Source organism: Coregonus clupeaformis, unplaced genomic scaffold, assembly GCF_020615455.1.
Source record: "Coregonus clupeaformis isolate EN_2021a unplaced genomic scaffold, ASM2061545v1 scaf1246, whole genome shotgun sequence".
In the NCBI taxonomy this organism is placed as follows: Eukaryota; Metazoa; Chordata; class Actinopteri; order Salmoniformes; family Salmonidae; genus Coregonus; species Coregonus clupeaformis.
In genome coordinates, this window is record NW_025534700.1 from 117,498 (window position 1) to 137,500 (window position 20,003).

General features: G+C 49.5%; 2 protein-coding genes and 2 pseudogenes across 2 annotated transcripts; all 4 read left to right on the forward strand.

The window, feature by feature from the left end:
* The first annotated feature begins 7,674 nt into the window (after window positions 1-7,674).
* Window positions 7,675-8,182, forward strand: LOC123486510 (histone H2B-like). Its single transcript, XM_045217828.1, has one exon. It carries the CDS (start codon window positions 7,754-7,756, stop codon window positions 8,129-8,131), a length of 378 nt encoding a protein of 125 aa, XP_045073763.1. The 5' UTR covers window positions 7,675-7,753; the 3' UTR covers window positions 8,132-8,182.
* Window positions 8,183-11,462: 3,280 nt separating this feature from the next.
* Window positions 11,463-12,068, forward strand: LOC123486513 (histone H1-like). The gene has a single exon (XM_045217834.1). The coding sequence runs from the start codon at window positions 11,463-11,465 to the stop codon at window positions 12,066-12,068; it is 606 nt and encodes a 201-aa protein (XP_045073769.1).
* Window positions 12,069-16,129: 4,061 nt separating this feature from the next.
* Window positions 16,130-20,003, forward strand: part of LOC123486509 — a 9,660-nt pseudogene continuing 5,786 nt past the window's right edge.
* LOC123486511 lies at window positions 17,173-17,548 on the forward strand (annotated as a pseudogene).

Consider the following 20,003-nt stretch of genomic DNA (forward strand, 5'->3'; position numbering starts at 1 on the left):
TCAGGTCCGCCTTGGTTAGGAAAACGTGTTATGTCAAGAATAGGCTTTTCAACTTTCAAGCTCGATTGCACTCAGCATAGCTGAAAGAGAATCTTGAGCTAGAGGAAAGAGAAGCAGGACGATAGACAGGTCTCTATCAGGTCCGCTTCGGATGAAAGGCTATCTGTGGCATGTCTCTTGACTCAGGGTCAGTACATAAAGACGACTAGTTACCGGAGTGTAACTCCAGTTCTATGAGTGGAGCGGAGCCCCATAGGGGAGCTATGCTCCTAGTGGTTTACCCTCTGCCCTAGGGCAGAACAGCCTGAAAACAAATTATGCACACACCTACAGCCAATAGGAGTACAGGTGTCCCTATATAAGGAACCCCGTTCCATCAATCTGTCTCCCGAGATATTATCTTCAGCGACTAGAGAGGATCGGCAGGGCCGGAAAAGTCCCTATGGGGCTCCGCTCCACTCATAGAACTGGAGTTACACTCCGGTAACTAGTCGTTCTATATCGTGGAGCTCCGCCCCATAGGGGAGCTATGCTCCTAGTGGTTTACGGCGGAGCGAAACGCTCCAAAATGTACCCCCTGCCGAGCCTAACACATCCCATTCAAAAATGAGAATAGGTCAAGCCCAGCAATGGCTGTAACCAATTTCCGCAGTACCGCGACTAAGGAACCCCTCAGGGCGTCACAATATACCGCGTCATCGGTTATAGACCCGCCCCCATCTAACTCAATGACAATGTCAATGGTTATTGGGCAGATCATCAGAATAGACGCCGTGCTAATCTGTACCAACAGATAGCCGTGCCTCAACACTATCGTCCACCAATGTAGTGACATCAGTCACTCTACATTAAGTGTCCAACAAAACGCCTTACTCACTCTATGGAACCCATAGATTAGTAGGCAGTAACAAAATATAAAAGTCCTACTATCTGAAACAGATAGGTGACTTCACATTCTGTCAGTTCAATACATGTCTCTATGTACTGACCTTGAGTCAAGAGACATGCCACAGATAGCTTTTCATCCGAAGCGGACCTGATAGAGATCTGTCTATCGTCCTGCTTCTCTTTCCTCTAGCTCAAGATTCTCTTTCAGCTATACTGAGTGCAATCGAGCTCGAAAGGTAAAAAAGCCTATTCTTGACATAACACGTTTTCCTAACCAGGGCGGACCTGATTGGAACCTGTCCAAGGTCCTGCTCTGTCCTCTCCCTTTAGCTCAAAATCGCCTTTCAGCTCTGCTGAATGCCGACCGAGCTCAAAGAGTTGGAAAACGTGCTATAATATGTTTCTTCTAATAAAAGCGGATTTATGACCCTGGTCACAATCCTGTTTTCTTTCTCTGTTTCCTTCTCAAGATCTCCCTTCAGCTACGCTGAGTACAGATCGAGCCAAAGAGTTAGAAGACATATCCAACAGATAGAAACGAATAAAAGGAGACGGTGTCACCCAAGACGCCGCTCTACCAATATCCACTACCTCTGTACCTCTGAAGAGGGCAGTATAAGCTGCTACTCCACGAGTGGAGTGCGCTTTAACACCCTGAGGCGGTTGTTGCCCCGCCGCCTCGTACGCCGTCTCAATGCCTTCACAAAGCCAATGAGACAATCGCTGTTTTGAAAGTGGTCTACTCAATGCAGCCGCACCGTGACACACAAACAGCTGAGGCGATGACCTAATCGCTGCTGTGCTCTCAACGTAACACGCCAAAGCGCGTACTGGGCACAAACAATGAATCTTTTTCTCACTCCTCTCCCCCTGGGGAGGGGGATAAAAAGCCCACAATTCCACGGTCTGTGATCTATATGCACTGTTAATAACCTTCGGCACAAATGCCGGGTTGGGACGTAACACCGCTCTGCTGAAATCGCCATTAATGGCAAGGCAGTCGGGTCTCGTCGACAGTGCACTCAAATCACTGACCCGCTTAGCAGTAGTCAAGGCGAGCAACAGCGCCGTCTTGATAGACAGCATTTTGAAGGGTATTTGATTCAATGGCTCGAACGGCGCCTTACATAGCGCTTCGAGAACCAAAGCCAAATCCCATCGGGGCAGCGTAGCCCTAGTCATTGGCCTGACATAACACGTTTTCCTAACCAAGGCGGACCTGATTGGAACCTGTCCAAGGTCCTGCTCTGTCCTCTCCCTTTAGCTCGAAATCGCCTTTCAGCTCTGCTGAATGCCGACCGAGCTCAAAGAGTTGGAAAAACGTGCCATAATATGTTTCTTCTAATAGAAGCGGATTCATGAACATGGTCACAATCCTGCTTTCTTTCTCTGTTTCCTTCTCAAGATCTCCCTTCAGCCACGCTGAGTACAGATCGAGCCAAAGAGTTAGAAGACATATCCAACAAATAGCAACGAATAAAAGGAGACGGTGTCACCCAAGACGCCGCCTCTACAAATATCCATTACCTCTGTACCTCTGAAGAGGGCAGTAGAAGCTGCTACTCCACGAGTGGAGTGCGCTTTAACACCCTGAGGCGATTGTTGCCCCGCCGCCTCGTACGCCGTCTCAATGCCTTCACAAGGCCAATGAGGCAATCGCTGTTTTGAAAGTGGTCTACCCAATGCAGCCGCACCGTGACACACAAACAGCTGAGGCGATGACCCATCGCTACTGTGCACTCAATGTAACACGCCAAAGCGCGTACTGAGCACAACGGTAGTCAAGGCGAGCAACAGCGCCGTCTTGATAGACAGCATTTTGAGGGGTATTTGATTCAATGGCTCGAACGGCGACTTACATAGCGCTTCGAGAACTAAGGCCAAAACCCATCGGGGCAGCGTAGCTCTAGGCATTAGCCTAAGCCGTTGCATTCCCAATAAAAACGTTTCACCAATGTGTGATTGAACGTTAAACCCTTCATGACCAGCTGAAAATGCCACTGCAACACTTTCGAATGGTGGATGGCGCTTTCTGCTTATCAGACATAAACTTTCGGCCACGGGCAGTGCGCGAATCGTCTCTTCCCAATGGCGGATCGTCCTGTTGTCTCAGGGAGAAACTTGACCACAGGGTGGGCTGCCGACATGAGACCCAAAAGTGACATGATCGATAAGCGCCCGTTACTGTGTAATTCGGACTACACTCCCTCAGGGCTAGTACCAATGCTGCCCTTCGAGGGTCCGAAATTCGCGCCCTCATCATTACAGTGTCTAGCTGTAGTCCCAGGTAGACTATCTGATGACTGGGCCAGGGTGCACTCCTTTTCCAATTCACAGCGAGCCCCAGACGCGTGAGATGAATCACTGTCTGTGTCGTGTAAGTAAACGTCAGCTCTGCTGACGGGCGAGAACCCGCAGGTCGTCTAGGTAGGCTAATATCCTTATCCCTTGACAACGCAGCGGTTCCAATGCCGCCTCCACACATTTGGAAAACGTTCTAGGTGCCAGGGCGTACCCAACGGCATCCTCTTGAACTCGTACACCCCTCCTCTATGGCCCACGCTCCGCTATTCCCCAGCACTGGGTTGGTGAAATAGCCCAAGGTGGGCCCCCCTTTAAAAAGGGAGAGGACCCATCAGCTCGTTCTGGGTGAATCGGGGGCTTGATACGATGGTTACGACCGTAACTGCAGTAATCTTGCCCTCCGTGAACGCAGCACGGGTCTGAACTGCACTGTCTGAGGTACTGGCCTGAGACAGAGCGCTCTTCTTAGAAAAGCGATTGCGTCATCATGTCATTGTCTGACTGAGACTGCAGCTTGGCATGAGACTTATCCTTTACAGAATTCAACAGAATCTGAAAGGCGTGATCTCTGACCGGTACCACACTGTGGTTCCACAATGCCTCTTTACTGTTCCTAAGCGGCTGTTCAACGACACACTCGATGTGTCGTGATCTGCGCTCAGAGCCATGGCATTGATACATTCAGAATAAGCCGGAGGCGTCAATACCTAGGTTACACCTGTAACCCTGGTATTCCCGCTCTCCGTGAACGTGCCGCACGGGTCTGAACTGCGCTGACTGAGGCATTAGCCTGCAGCAAGGCGTCATTCCCGGCTAGCGGCTGCGTCTTCATGTCACATTGGGACCGAGACAGCTGCCTGCTGAATGTGAGGTATCCTTTGCGCCTGGGCGCGTTCAGGAGAAAGTGGGGGCGCCGATACACTGGGGCACCTTCATGACCGTGGTAATCGGGCCCTTCTTGAACGCAGCATGGGTCTGGGTCGTACTAACAGAGACCTTGGTCTATGATAGTGCGCCACCCCCGATGTGGTTATTATCAGCGCGTTCTGCGAGAAACGGGGGCCGAAACGTGGTTATGCCCATAACCGTAGTAATCAGGCCCTCCGTGAACGCAGCACGGGTCTGAACTGCACTGTCTGAGGTACTGGCCTGAGACAGAGCGCTCTCCCCAGAAGCGATTGCGTCATCATGTCATTGTCTGACTGAGGCTGCCGCTTGGCATGAGACTTATCTTTTACAGAACTCAGCTGAAAGATGTGATCTCTGACTGACACCACACGGTGGTGCCACAATGCCTCTTCACTGGTCTTATGCGGCTGTTCACTGACACACTCAATGTGTGGTGAGCTGCGCTCAGAGCCATGGGCATTGATACGTTCAGAATATACCGGAGGCGTCCATACCTTGGCTACCTTAGTAGCCCTGGTATTCCCGCTCTTCGTGAACGTTGCACGGGTCTGATCTGTACTGACTGAGGCATTAGCCTGCAGTAAGACGTCACTCCCGGCTAGCGGCTGCGCCTCATGTCACATTGGGACAGAGGCAACTGCCTACTACGTGAAAACTTTACTACAGAGCTCCTAGGAGTCTGTAGTAAGAGATCTTCACTAGGTGAGCTAAGGCTGCGCCTTGCTACCTTTACCCCTTTCCTCTCTCTGAGCACGCTCAGCTACAACTCTAAGTGGGTTGGGCTGCGCTCAAGATGGTGAGGGAGAAAACATAGAACGTGGAGTGTTCCGAACCTTATGGAATAATTGTCCTTCTTTTGACAATGTCAATGAGAACAATCTCTTTATTCACACAATGTAACAACACAGCCCTCTACACCCTGAACAGTGGAGTAGGGGGAAAAACAGGGGGGAAAAACAGTCTTGGTATCTTTCCTCCCTTCACCTCCTGTGTGCGTTCAGCTCTGCACCTCTGGTGGGCTGAACTACGCTCAGTGTGGTGAGTATTAGCGCGTTCAGAAAGAAGTGGGGGGCGCCGATACACTAGGAAACTTCGTCACCGTGGTAATCGGGCCCTCCGTGAACGCAGCATGGGTCTGGATCGCACTAACCGAGACCTTAGTCTGTGATAGTGCGCCACCCCCTAACGTGGTTATTATCAGCGCGTTCTGAGAGAAACGGGGCGCCGATACGTGGTTACGCCCGTAACCGTAGTAATCAGGCCCTCCGTGAACGCAGCACGGGTCTGAACTGCACTGACTGGAGGCGTTAGCCTGAGACAGAGCGCCGTCCCGGATAGCGGTCGCGTCATCATGCCATTATCTGGCTGAGACTGCAGCCTGCTATGTGAGACACTCACTACGGCACTCCTAGGAGTCTGTAAAGTGAGGTCTTTATAAGGTACACTTAATACCTTTTATATACCTGCCTTATGTGTGCATTCAGCAACGCACCATGGTGGGCTGAGCTGCACTCATAGTGGTAAGAGAGAGAGCGAGAGTGAGGAAGGTCGAACGCTCTCGGATGTATTATGGAAAAGGGGCTCTTTTTGACAGTGTCAAGTAGAGCCAACTCTTTATTACACACATCAACAAAAAACATTCTCCTCCATACACTCAACGGTAGAGTGGGGGGGGGACAGTGGGCTCGGTCACAGCGGGCGCTGTGCCGTCTTCCGTTCTCTCCCCCTCGCCTGTCATAAACGGGCGTCTCTTCTGGCCGCCCTTCGGGTGATGCCAGGATGACGCTTTAATCCCCTCTCTCGCCGGCACCTCTGGCGCTGCGGGGGGGGGGCGATGCCCGCTCCCTTGCTGCTGGAGAACGCCGTCTGACGCCAAGTTGTAGCGAGAGTAACGGCCGCCCTCCATCATATCCACTTCCGGGTTGGAGGGAATAGGGCAGCAATCTCCCACTGTTTAGCAGCCCACTCAATGAGATCTGAAAATTCAGAGCACAGAGAGGCTGTGGCGTCATCATCCAGGGATGTAATGACCTCACAATTTCCTGAAGGAAAAGGGGTGTTAAACATCTGGGTCAGTGTAATGAATTGTTCCAATAGAATATTCATTTCTTCCCCAATAGCCCTGTCATCTCCTGAGTCAGCGCCTTCAGATGATGCCTCAGCGCTGAGACTAACATTGATAGCACATCCTCAAGAGGAATATCCTCCCTAAAAATGCCCAACGCTGCTTCCACTCCTTCAAAAAAAGGAGGGCGCAGCTGGCGCATAGTGGGGATTAATGAGGCCGTCCCTGGCATGCTGTGTCCCTCAACCCACGAAACATAATTTGGGGGGTGACAGCCGCCAAGGGGAACAGCGACATTGAGCTCTGAAAAGAGCTTTTGTTAAATACTTACCCTATGGGTAAGCTTGGTGTGCTCATTGTAGGAAGACGTTGATGGCTGGATATCAACGATCGAAAATCTTCCTGAGTCTTCGTAAGGCTTCTTCTCTAGTCCAGTCGCTGAAGATAATGGGAGACAGATTGATGGAACGGGGTTCCTTATATAGGGACACCTGTACTCCTATTGGCTGTAGGTGTGTGCATAATTTGTTTTCAGGCTGTTCTGCCCTAGGGCAGAGGGTAAACCACTAGGAGCATAGCTCCCCTATGGGGCGGAGCTCCACGATATAGAACATGTATTGAACTGACAGAATGTGAGGTCATCTATCTGATTCAGATAGTATGACTTTTATATTTTGTTCCTGCCTACTAATCTATGGGTTCCATAGAGTGAGTAAGGCGGTCTGTTGGACACTTAATGTAGAGTGACTGATGTCATTACATTAGTGGACGATAGTGTTGTCACAGAATATTGAGGCACGGCTATCTGCTGGTACAGATTAGCACGGCGTCTATTCTGATGATCTGCCCACTAGCCATTGGCATTGCCATTTGAGCTAGATGGGGCGGGTCTATAACCGATGACGCGGTATATTGTGACGCCCGGGTGGGTTTTAGTCACAGTACTGCGGGAATTGGTTACAGCCATTGCTGGGCTTGACCTTTTCTCATTTTCGAATGGGATGTGTTAGGCTCGGCAGGGAGTACATTTTGGAGCGTTTCGCTCCGCCTTAAACCAATAGGAGCAGAGCTCCCCTATGGGGCGGAGCTCCACGATATAGAACGACTAGTTACCGGAGTGTAACTCCAGTTCTATGAGTGGAGCGGAGCCCCATAGGACTTAAGGCCCTACCGACCCTCTCTAGTCTCGCTGAAGATAATATCTCGGGAGGCAGATTGAGGGAACGGGGTTCCTTATATAGGGACACCTGTACTCCCATTGGCTGTAGGTGTGTGCATAATTTTGCTTCAGGCTGTTCTGCCCTAGGGCAGAGGGTAAACCAATAGGAGCAGAGCTCCCCTATGGGGCTCCGCTCCACTCATAGAACTGGAGTTACACTCCGGTAACTAGTCGTCTTTGTTCGGGAAGCTAGCCTCTGAGCGGAAGGCTCTTTTGAGCACTAGAGCTCCACTGGGCAAATAGCAGGGGCGCCTATGAGCAAGCAGGGGAGTGTCCACTGCCGCTGACTTTGCTTAGCTTCCTCTTCATAAGACGGGTAAGCGCCCTTCACGCCCTCATTCGTTTCTGAGAAGCAACGAGACATCATCATGCCCGAGCCAGCAAAGTCAGCGCCCAAGAAGGGTTCTAAGAAAGCCGTCACCAAGACCGCAGGGAAGGGCGGCAAGAAGCGCAGAAAGTCCAGGAAGGAGAGTTACGCCATCTACGTGTACAAGGTCCTGAAGCAGGTCCACCCCGACACCGGCATCTCCTCCAAGGCCATGGGAATCATGAACTCGTTCGTGAACGACATCTTCGGAGCGTATCGCCGGAGAGAGTCCTCTCGCCTGGCCCACTACAACAAGCGTTCTACCATCACCTCCAGGGAGATCCAGACCGCCGTGCGTCTGCTACTCCCCGGTGAACTTGCCAAACACGCCGTGTCCGAGGGCACCAAGGCCGTAACCAAGTACACCAGCTCCAAGTAAACAGCGCATTTGGACTGCTCTACTAACCCAAAGGCTCTTTTAAGAGCCACCCACTCTGTCAGTAAAAAGAGCAATTCCATCGCCACCGAATGAATGCGTAGGTAGGCTGCGTTACATTGTAGGGACCGCGGTTACATTGTATCAATGTTTAACGGGCGGCGCGCGCGGCTCGGAGAGCAGCTACATTGTATCATTTCCCCGCCCGTTCCAGCGTAGGGGGTTTAGCGCGCCTTTTTGTTGTCTTTGCACGCTGAATAGTAACCCATGTTTGTCGGCCTCCATTCCAGGTGAAGGCAATGTAAAATGGCACCATTTGACAAAGAGTGTAAGTAAAATAAAAAGCAGTCTGTTGGGTTTGATTGGAAAGAAATGCCTTTTGTCGTTTATTGAGCAGATAGTCATTTTGAGTCGACTTCCTGAATCGGTAGGACACGGACGGAGTGAATGGATGCTCCATCTTTGGACTATACACTAATGATGTGAATGAGAACGATAATGGCAAGAATAAAAAGGGGGTGAATAATCCCATCTAGGAAGAATAGGAGTAGGCCTATATATATATGAACGTAGCCCTTTTTGCCAACGGGTCATTTCCGGTCCAGGTCGCATCATACATATATACGCCCCTGTAGCTCAGTTGGTAGAGCACTGCGCTTGCAACGCCAGGGTTGCGGGTTCGTTTCCCACGGGGGGCCAGTATGAAAATGTAGACACTCACTTAACTATAAGTGGCTCTGGATAAGAGCGTCTGCTACATGACTCAAAATGTCCATGTAAAGTGTAGTACATTTGAGTCACGTAGCGTATTTTCCTTCCTACTACACTCACGAGGCAACAGGATAAAAGGCAGTGGCTTCCACGTGACAAAGTGGGGAGCGAACGGCCCAGCGAGCAGACTTGTCTCCGTTCAGAATAAAGTCATGTGGCCCGCGGAAGGGGGCCACATAAAGTCATGTGGCTCGCTGTCTCTCTCACTCATTCACTCACTCAGTCTCTCTCTCTCTCTCTCTCTCTCTCTCTCTCTCTCACTCAGTCTCTCTCTCACTCACTCACTCACTCACACACTCTCTCTCTCTCTCTCTCTCTCTCTCTCACTCACTCACTCACTCACTCACTCACAGAGAGTGAGAGAGAGAGAGAGAGACTGAGTGAGTGACAGAGAGAGAGAGAGTGAGTGAGTGAGAGCCAGACAGAGAGAGAGACTGAGTGAGTGAGTGAGTGAGTGAGTGTGAGTGAGTGAGAGCGAGAGAGAGAGAGACTGAGTGAGTTTAAATGAGTGAGAGAGAGAGAGAGAGAGAGAGAGAGAGAGAGAGAGAGAGAGAGAGAGAGAGACTGAGAGACTGAGTGAGTGAGAGAGACAGCGAGAGAGAGACTGGGGTGAGTGAGTGATAGAGAGTGTGTGAGTGACTGAGAGAGAGAGATAGAGAGAGAGAGAGACTCCCTCTATCTAGGCCTATATCAACGCGCCATAACCCATGGGGGCGCCAGCCTCCATAGCGCCAGCCAGACACCAAGACCCACAGACACAAAGACCGAGGCGAGTCACGCTGCGGAGTCAAGCAGGTGAACAATATATTAGTAGAGACAGCCAACCTACCTACCTACCAGAAGACAACACACAATCTCACTGTGTAGAAATTAGGGGTGTAACGATCCATCTACTACATCGATGTATCGATTTATATTCATATGATCCAACTACATCGATCTGTGCTCAAGTGAGTTGGCCTTTTGGACAACATATATCGATCTAACATCGTTTTAAAATGTAATAAATCGATTGTATCGATACTAGGAAATAACCCATTGGATTTAAGCACGTCAGACTTTATATGCAGGGGTGCACATAACTGGTACGCAGATACGCAAGCGCGACAAAAATCAGGAATGCGTAATGCCACTTGTGTTACTACGCGCCTTTGCGTACTTGACCGATCTTCTCATCTAACCTTACACATGACATGTTGCTTGTCAACTACTGTCAGGGATGTCCCAAAAAGCAACAGACATTAAGCAGCTTCTTTGAGCGTTTCGCCACCTACAAAGAAACGTAGGTATCTACAACGTAGGTTGTGCCAAAACTCCAGCAACATGCTGCGATTGGAGACTCCCTTGTGCACATTCTGTAGAATTGCGCGAAATCAGCTGATCGCAACGTTCCTTACTGTGAGACATTTCATCGCTCTGTGGTCAAGCTGCTGCAGTTTTATTTACAAAAAGGTGGAGCAAAAAAACTGCTGCACTGAATAAAGCTATGTGAAGAAAATGGGATCTCCTTTGTGGAACTGGGTAAGTTTCATAATACCAGATGGTCTGCATGGAGGCATGAAACACTGTTAAAAATATCAAGACTATTGCCAGCCATTAAAATGCAACTGGTTACCAGGTATTTATTTCAGTCACACTGGTTGAATTTTTTGGCTAAAAAGGTTACTGAATCGATTTCAAGTCACTGAATGCGTTTCGGATCGTATCGTTCTAAATTAACCAATATCGTCCTTGAATCGTATCGACAACCACGAATCGTGATACAAATCGAATCGTTGTTAAAACGAATCGTTACACCCCTAGTAGAAATAGTAGGCTACAAATACAACAACAACAACACTCACACTGCCAGTGCACAAAAAGTACTAATACAATAAACACACACACACACACACACACACACAGTGCAAGTAAGCATGTCGTAGGACTGTTTATACCATGTGGATCCTGTACATACGACGAATACAACCTGAAACTTGAGGTACAACACTAGTCTCAGCCAGGCCTCACAGGTGCATGTGTTTTAAGGTCCCCAAAAGAGCGCTTTTAAAACACACCCTGACCCCATCAGGGGACCCCAAACAATTTGATTCCCTTGCCAGACATCTCGGCTCACTACACAACAAGTGCTGCTCGCAATCGGATGCACTTTTAGGCCATTTAGGAGACAAATAGCACAGGTAAACCAGTGCGCACCGCTCCACCCGACAGTCGAACGGTGAGGTTTTGAGCGAGTCGCAACAAAATGCACGGCCCTTCCGCGGGCCACATGACTTTATTCTGAACGGAGACAAGTCTGCTGCGCTGGGCCGTTCGCTTTTGGACCAAAAACACGGCTCCGTCGGTGACTTTTGGGCCGATATAGGCGAACAGAAAACACAAGTGAAAGAGCATTTGGCCAGCCCAGAGAAGCCGAGCTGGGTGCCTTGAGTCTACATGGTTCTCATGTCGCATTTAAGGCCAGCCCCCTGCTCCGTGTGGAGCTTCAATAGTGCAGAGCAGCGTCTACAGCAAACTTCTCCTCGCAGACCGGTGTGTGTACCGGACCAAACGACAGACAGACATGGCAGAAGTCGCACCAGCACCCGCAGCCGCCGCGCCGGCCAAGGCACCCAAGAAGAAGGCAGCAGCCAAGCCCAAGAAAGCGGGACCCAGCGTAGGGAGAGCTCATCGTCAAGGCTGTGACCGCTTCCAAGAGAGGAGCGGCGTGTCCCTGGCCGCTCAAGAAGACGCTGGCGGCAGGCGGCTACGACGTGGAGAAGAACAACTCCGCGTCAAGATCGCAGTCAAGAGCCTCGTCCCAAGGGCACCCTGGTCCAGACCAAGGGGCACCGGTGCATCCGGCTCCTTCCAAGCTCAACAAGAAAGCTGTCGAGGCGAAGAGGCCCGCCAAGAAAGCCGCAGTCCCCAAAGTAAAGAAGGTGGCCGCCAAGAAGCGCCTTGTGGCGAAGAAGCCCAAGAAGGTAGCAGCCAAGAAGGCCGTCGTCGCAAAGAAGTCCCCAAGAAGGCCAAGAAGCCCGCTACACCCAAAAAGGCCGCCAAGAGCCCCAAGAAGGTGAAGAAGCCCGACGCAGCGGCCAAGAAGGCGGCAAAGAGCCCCAAGAAGGCTACAAAGGCAGCCAAGCCCAAAGCCGCCAAGCCCAAGGCAGCCAAGCCCAAGAAGAAGTAAACCTATTACAAACAGTGTTCTACTCGACACATGTTATACCACAAAAGGCTCTTTTAAGAGCCACCCACCTCTTTCCATAGAAAGCGCATTGATTTCCATGTACTACCTGTCGTGAAAAAGAAATTACGCACACAACATTGTCTCACTCTGGGTGTGTGCGAAGGGGAGAGGCATATACTAGAGGGGCCAAAATGGCTTAGAAATTTGACCTCACGAGTGCACCCTCACCAGCCATATTTATATATGAGTCACTGGGCTATTCCCGTTCAGAGGCAGGCTGCGTGTGATGTTACAAGTGCCATGTAATAACAATACTATAGTGGCTTCGAATTCAAACTCAAGAGTGCACCCTCACCAGCTGTTTGTTTCCCATTTGAGAGAAATAATGTGAGGATTTCATGTCGGACATTTTAGCGCTCACGCGAAATGAAACAAAGTAACAAAGTCGGAGGGAAACAAAGTAGCCTCTCACTCGCTGCCTGTGGGTGGGAACCGGCTTAGGGCTGTCTGTCTGTCTGTCCGTAAAATGTTTTACAAAAGAGGGGGAAAAGAAACGAGTGATAATATAGGCCGAATAGTTACAAGAATTGTGTTCAGATGAATAATTGACAGTATTAGTTGTGTGTCATTAGTTGCCTTGAATGTAGTCCAGAAGAAACATTGCATGCCAACTTACTTTGAAAGTCCCATGTTGCAGTGCTGCTGAGAGACTCATGCAGAGGCCCAAACTTTGCAGTGGAGCACGGAGTCCATCTTGTGGTTAAATTTGGGTACTGCACACCATGGTTATTTGCTCTTTAGGCCAGCGTTTCAAACGCGGTCCTTGGGTCCCCAAGGGGTGCGCGTTTTGCAAATTGCGCCGATCCGTTGTTTTTTTATCTATAATAGTCAAACTCCACCAAAACATTTGCTACCATCAGGAAGTACAAAGGCAGGATCGGGCGCATGCGTTGCTGTATTCAGCACCGTTGTATGGACAGCGCTTGTGCTGCATCTCCACTCACGACACGGGTAATAGGGGAGGTCCGCGGTGCTGAAATGGACAGGGCCTCTGCCCAGTTGCCAAGGGGTATTTCCCGTTTGGGGACTTTTTGACACGCTATAGGCACAGTTGAGTACACCCCTCATCCAATAGACCCCAGCAACTTCCTTTTTGGATCCACGTTACGGTATAGAGGATGCATTTGGGACATACCTTACGTCTCTGACCTTGTCAAGATCAGCATTTCGCTCTACTTACCGTGAAGTGACATCATAATAGTAGTACATTACAGTATACGTTTGCGTAAAATAGTACCATTTAAAGGGGAGTATGTCAGGGTCAATTACTGACAAATGAGAACACACTAATCCTCAGGGGTCATTTAGGGGCAAAACGCACCACTTTGTGAAGGTTTTGTTTTGATTGAAGAGCAAGAAAAGTATTCATTGGTTCCACTTCTTTCCCTTCTAAATGCGTTTGCCTAAGTACAGGCAGTATGCACATATCTAAATGTTATTAAAAAATCAGTATTTTTTTGCCACTCAGAACACAGACATTTACCTTAAGGGGAGTTACCTCATTTTAGACTTCCCAAGCATACATTTTCATGACAGCGTTCCTAATCTGCAGTAGGCAAAGCAGTTGAAAATCGGTAGGTTAACACCAAACCGTGAGGTGATTATGAATTCAGAGCAGTCGGATTAAGTCATAGTCAAATACATTTGAACAAATGACCAACAATATCACACGGAAAGTGATGTGAGCATTGCATTGTGGAAAGCAATGACTTTACAAGAACACGTATTGCAACGCGAGGCATGTATTTCTAGATTAAACACTGATTCAGTATGATGAACAAGTACATGTATGATTTGGTGTGCTCTACTTGAACATGCGCTTAGAGTTTTGAAACCACTGCCTATATGATGAGCTGTCGTTGTTTGTTTTATTACCACGTACTTATGGAAATTGCACCAGTTGGAGAGATGATGGCTCTCTTGTGCCTACGGTGAAGGGTACTTCTGATCCAGCAGGTGGTGCTAAGATCCTCCCTATATGACTTGAATGATGAGTTGATTTATTCCTTATTGCTCCTAATGATTTTAAGGCCAGTGTTGGCAAACATTACTTCTGCTCCAGCAGGTGGCCATGAAATCCCCCTATATGACTTGACTGACCAGGTAGTTGATGGACTCCTTATAGCTCTTAATGATCTCAAGCAGAGTGTTGGCCACATGACCTCTGGTCCAGCAGGTGGCGGTGAAAATAGTCCCTTAGGAGTTGACTCATTTCTTTGAGGTCCTAAATGAAGCATAGGGCGTCAACAGTGCATCTCGGCCTAACCCTGTTCCCGGGCCCATTTCTTCACTCGATGCTTCCGGTGTTCTTCATCTCCTCTTCAATAGTCCTTCTCCACGTCTTCCTTCCCGTCTTGCCCTGTGCGTTCCACTGAAGTGTCTGTGTTTTTATGTCGTTAGGAGTTTTGCTCACTGCGTGTCCCCCTTCCATTTCCACTTTCTGTCCCAGTTGGGTAGCTATCCATTATACTGTAGCCTACTTACTACCAATGTCACTGTAGTCAAAGGTGATGTTCGATTATTATGTATGAGTATTATTATATATTGTTATATTATTATGTTGAAGCCTATAGGTGTGGTAACAGGCCCTCTGTGATTTGTTGTTGTACTGTACACGTCAAGTATCTGCACTCTAGCCTAATTAGCCTAACCTGCTAGGAAAAGTCACTTCCGGTCGTAGCTGTATCCCACCTAGTCAAAACCTTGTTAGTCCTTATCCTAAAAGGCACCCTCTCTGTTCCTCGATATACTCCACCGAGGGCCGGCAGCCAGTAAGTACAGGTAAGAGACAATTATGGCAACAATAAGTTGTCCTATGAAAGCTAGTCACATCTGAGATGTTCAACTGCACTGACTGATAAAGTGGCAGTCTGTGCTCTTGGGCCCTTTATGGCATCAGTGCACCCCCCTCCAATTTGTCCCTTTTGAAATGAACAGTTGAGATGGGCCCTCTTTCTGTGGCCGTTCTTTGACGACACATCTGAGGCTATCTGCGGCAATACAAATGATCAACATCATAACAATTATCCCATTATAAGAAGCTTTATTATTGGTTTGCTAAGAAAGGTACCATACAATATTGGCACATCACTATCACCTCTGTATGCGTAGGAAATCAATCCCTTCATTGTGTGTGTGTGTGTGTGTGTGTGTGTGTTTGTATGTGGGGGGGGGGGGTAAAGGTACGCCACTCTCGGCCTCACAGTTTATGCATAGGGTCGTCATTATGCAACAAAATAGAAGACATCTCCCAAATGTGCTTACATCATTGCGTAATGTCAGGGAGAGTCACACAAACAGTGTGTGCTGTTTGGCTGCAACACACATTAGGCATAAGGATGATGACAACTATTTTCTAAATGCTCCAGCTTGCAGAGGGATCACCACCCCTCCCATCCGCACCCAGGTCCTCTTGGCCCCCTTACTGTCAGGCCGAGTGGTGTCTAGGGAAGAAAGAAGCAGAGTGGATGTTTATTAATGACAGTCAATACAACACGTCCTTCCATAGCTAAACAGAGTCATCCTACTAGGTCAGTGTTTCCCAACTCCAGCGGTAGAGTAGCCTACCCCCAACAAGACCCAGCCCTGGACAGCCACAGCTGATTGAACAACCGGTCACCTAATTACCAAGTCCTCAATGAGAAGAATCAGGTGCAACAACAACAACAACAACAACAACAACAACAACAACAATATGAGGACAGGGACACAGTGTACTAGCTGATCTCCCAGTTGTCATAGTTTGGCCTTGTGTTCCACATGGCCTATATCAGTATTTGAGTATGTTTCCGCGCACGTTAGTTGCTTTCACGTCATCTTTGAAATCGCTCCTCCCTAGTCCCCTAGAACGAGCGCCCTCCCCTTTGTAACGCCTCCGAACATATAACAGAGGCGCGCTCTGTGCCACTGGCCTCAATCAGGTCGGCCAAACGCAGATAATAGCGCACCGCGCACCGGTGCTGAAGTCATTCATTCACTTGAACTCAACTAGCGAACACACCATGTCTGGAAGAGGCAAAGGCGGCAAGGGACTCGGAAAAAGGAGGCGCCAAGCGTCATCGCAAAGTTCTCCGCGATAACATCCAGGGAATCACCAAACCCGCTATCCGCCGTCTGGCTGCCGCGCGGAGCGTGAAGCGATTTCGGTCTGATCTACGAGGAGACCCGCGGTGTCTGAAGGTGTTCCTGGAGAACGTGATCCGTGACGCAGTCACCTACACCGAAGCACGCCAAGAGGAAGACCGTTACCGCCATGGACGTGGTTTACGCTCTGAAACGTCAGGGACGCACCCTGTACGGTTTCGGCGGTTAAACGACTCTCTTGAACCTCAACACCCTGACTCGAACCCAAAGGCTCTTTTAAGAGCCACCCACATCCGCTTCAAAAGGGCCCATTTCATATAGTGTTTTTTTTCTTCTTCAGAGCTATTTAGTAGGAAAGTATGAGCCACTTCGGAGTGGACAGGGAGTATTAATTATAGGATTCTAATGTCCCTTCCAGTTTTAGCGCACAGAGGGAGGCCTATATCTGACAGTGGCAAAGTGTAGTGACGTTGTTATTTTGGGTCAAGCAATAGTGGAATTTGGACAACATAAAGCCACCACGAGTCGGTAGACGTGACTGGAAAAGAGGGGGACAGCGTGCACACACACACACAGTCCAAAATGCGAGCCCTATGTCTGACGGTGCCAAAGTGGGCAATTCTATCACCAGCATTATTTGGCACAACAATCGTGCCATTTGGACAACTATCAAAGGCCCCTTTTGAAACACACAATCCCCCATCGGTCACAGAGCATAGGCTATAGAGAGGAGGGAGGGGCTGAGGACCGCGCGCGCCCCCTCAATTGTCTTTGTTCGGGAAGCTAGCCCTGAGCGGAAGGCTCTTTTTGAGCACTAGAGCTCCACTGGGCAAATAGCATGGGCGCCTACGAGCAAGCAGGGGAGTGTCCACTGCCGCTGACTTTGCTTAGCCCTCTTCATAAGACGGGTAGCGCCCTTCACCCCCCTCATTCGCTTCTGAGAAGCAACAGAGACGTCATCATGCCCGAGCCAGCAAAGTCAGCGCCCAAGAAGGGCTCCAAGAAAGCCCGTCACCAAGACCGCAGGGGAAGGGCGGCAAGAAGCGCAGAAAGTCCAGGAAGGAGAGTTACGCCATCTACGTGTACAAGGTCCTGAAGCAGGTCCACCCCGACACCGGCATCTCCTCCAAGGCCATGGGAATCATGAACTCGTTCGTGAACGACATCTTCGAGCGTATCGCCGGAGAGTCCTCTCGCCTGGCCCACTACAACAAGCGTTCTACCATCACCTCCAGGGAGATCCAGACCGCCGGTGCGCCTGCTACTCCCCGGTGAACTTGCCAAACACGCCGTGTCCAGGCACCAAGGCCGTAACCAAGTACACCAGCTCCAAGTAAACAGCGCATTTGGACTGCTCTACTAACCCAAAGGCTCTTTAAGAGCCACCCACTCTGTCAGTAAAAAGAGCAATTCCACTTCGCCACCGAATGAATGCGTAGGTAGGCTGCGTTACATTGTAGGACCGCGGTTACATTGTATCAATGTTTAACGGGCGGCGCGCGCCGGCTCGGAGAGCGGCTACATTGTATCATTTCCCCCGCCCGTTCCAGCGTAGGGAGTTTAGCGCGCCTTTTTATTGTCTTTGCACGCTGAATAGTAAGCCATGTTTGTCGGCCTCCATTCCAGGTGAAGGCAAAGAAAAATGGCATCATTTGACAAAGGGGTGTAAATAAAAAAAGCAGTTTGTTGAGTTTGATTGGAAAGAAATGCCTTGTGTCGTTTATTGAGCGGATAGTCATTTTTGAGTCGACTTCCTGAATCGGTAGGACACGGACGGGTGAATGGACGCTCCATCATTGGACTATACCCTAATGATGTGAATGAGAACGATAATGGCAAGAATAAAAAAGGGGGGTGAATAATCCCGTCTAGGAAGAATAGGGAGTAGGCCTATATATATATATGAACGTAGCCTTTTTGCCAACGGGTCATTTCCGGTCCAGGTCGCATCATACATATATAGTCCCCTGTAGCTCAGTTGGTAGAGCACTGCAGCTTGCAACGCCAGGGTTGCGGGTTCGTTTCCCACGGGGGGCCAGTATGAAAATGTAGGCACTCAACTATAAGTGGCTCTGGATAAGAGCGGTCTGCTACATGACTCAAAATGTCCATGTAAAGTGTAATACATTTGAGTCACGTAGCGTATTTTCCTTCCTACTACACTCAAGGCAACAGGATAAAAGGCAGTGGCTTCCATGTGACAAAGTGGGGATATGAATATGTCTGTTGGGCGGCCCTTGCGATAGTCTGTTGAGCAGTAGCGGATCCCAATGATTACCTTGGGGATAGCCTAAGCAACAGGGAAAAGAAAAGAGGCGCAATCAACCTTCTGACCACATGCACCTGCTGGGATTCTTCTCCCAGTCCAACCACATATGCAGCCCTTGTCCCACTCGGAGAGAGTGTGAGAGAGAGAGAGACTGAGTGAGTGTGGGTGAGTGAGAGAGAGAGAATGAGAGAGAGAGAGACAGAGAGAGAGAGACTGAGTGAGTGAGTGAGTGAGAGAGAGAGAGAGAGACAGAGAGAGAGAGACTGAGAGACAGAGAGAGAGAGACTGAGTGAGTGAGTGAGAGACAGAGAGAGAGAGAGAGAGACATAGTGAGTGAGTGAGTGACAGAGAGAGAGAGAGACAGAGAGAGACTGAGTGAGTGAGTGAGACTGAGTGAGTGAGTGTGAGAGAGAGAGAGAGAGAGAGACTGAGTGAGTGACTGAGAGAGAAAGAGAGAGAGAGAGAGACTGGAGGAGGAGTGAGTGAGTGAGTGAGAGAGAGAGAGAGAGAGTGAGAGAGAGAGAGACTGAGAGAGAGAGAGAGAGAGACTGAGTGAGTGAGACTGAGTGAGTGAGTGAGTGAGAGAGAGACTGAGTGAGTGACAGAGAGAGAGAGAGAGAGTGACTGAGTGAGTGAGAGAGAGAGAGAGAGAGAGTGAGTGAGTGACAGAGAGAGAGTGAGTGAGTGAGAGAGAGAGTGACTGAGTGAGTGAGAGACTGAGTGAGTGAGAGAGTGACAGAGAGAGAGAGACTGGTTGAGTGAGTGAGTGAGAGAGAGAGAGTGTGTGAGTGAGTGAGAGACAGAGAGAGAGAGAGACATAGTGAGTGAGTGAGTGACAGAGAGAGAGAGAGAGACAGAGAGAGACTGAGTGAGTGAGTGTGAGTGAGTGGAGAGAGAGAGAGAGAGAGACTGAGTGAGTGACTGAGAGAGAAAGAGAGAGAGAGAGAGACTGAGTGAGTGAGTGAGTGAGAGAGAGAGAGAGAGAGACTCCCTCTATCTAGGCCTATATCAACGCGCCATAACCCATGGGGCGCCAGCCTCCATAGCGCCAGCCAGACACCAAGACCCACAGACACAAAGACCGAGGCGAGTCACGCTGCGGAGTCAAGCAGGTCAACAATATATTAGTAGAGACAGCCAACCTACCTACCTGCCAGAAGACAACACACAATCTCACTGTGTAGAAATAGTAGGCTACAAATACAACAACAACAACACTCACACTGCCAGGTGCACAAAAAGTACTAATACAATAACCACACACACACACACACACACACACACAGTGCAAGTAAGCATGTCGAGGACTGTTTATACCATGTGGATCCTGTACATACGACGAATACAACCTGAAACTTGAGGTGCAACACTAGTCTCAGCCAGGCCTCACAGGTGCATGTGTTTTAAGGTCCCCAAAAGAACGCTTCTTTAAAACACCCCTGACCACATCAGGGGACCCCAAACCATTCGATTTCCCTTGCCAGACATCTCGGCTCACTACACAACAAGTGCTGCTCGCAATC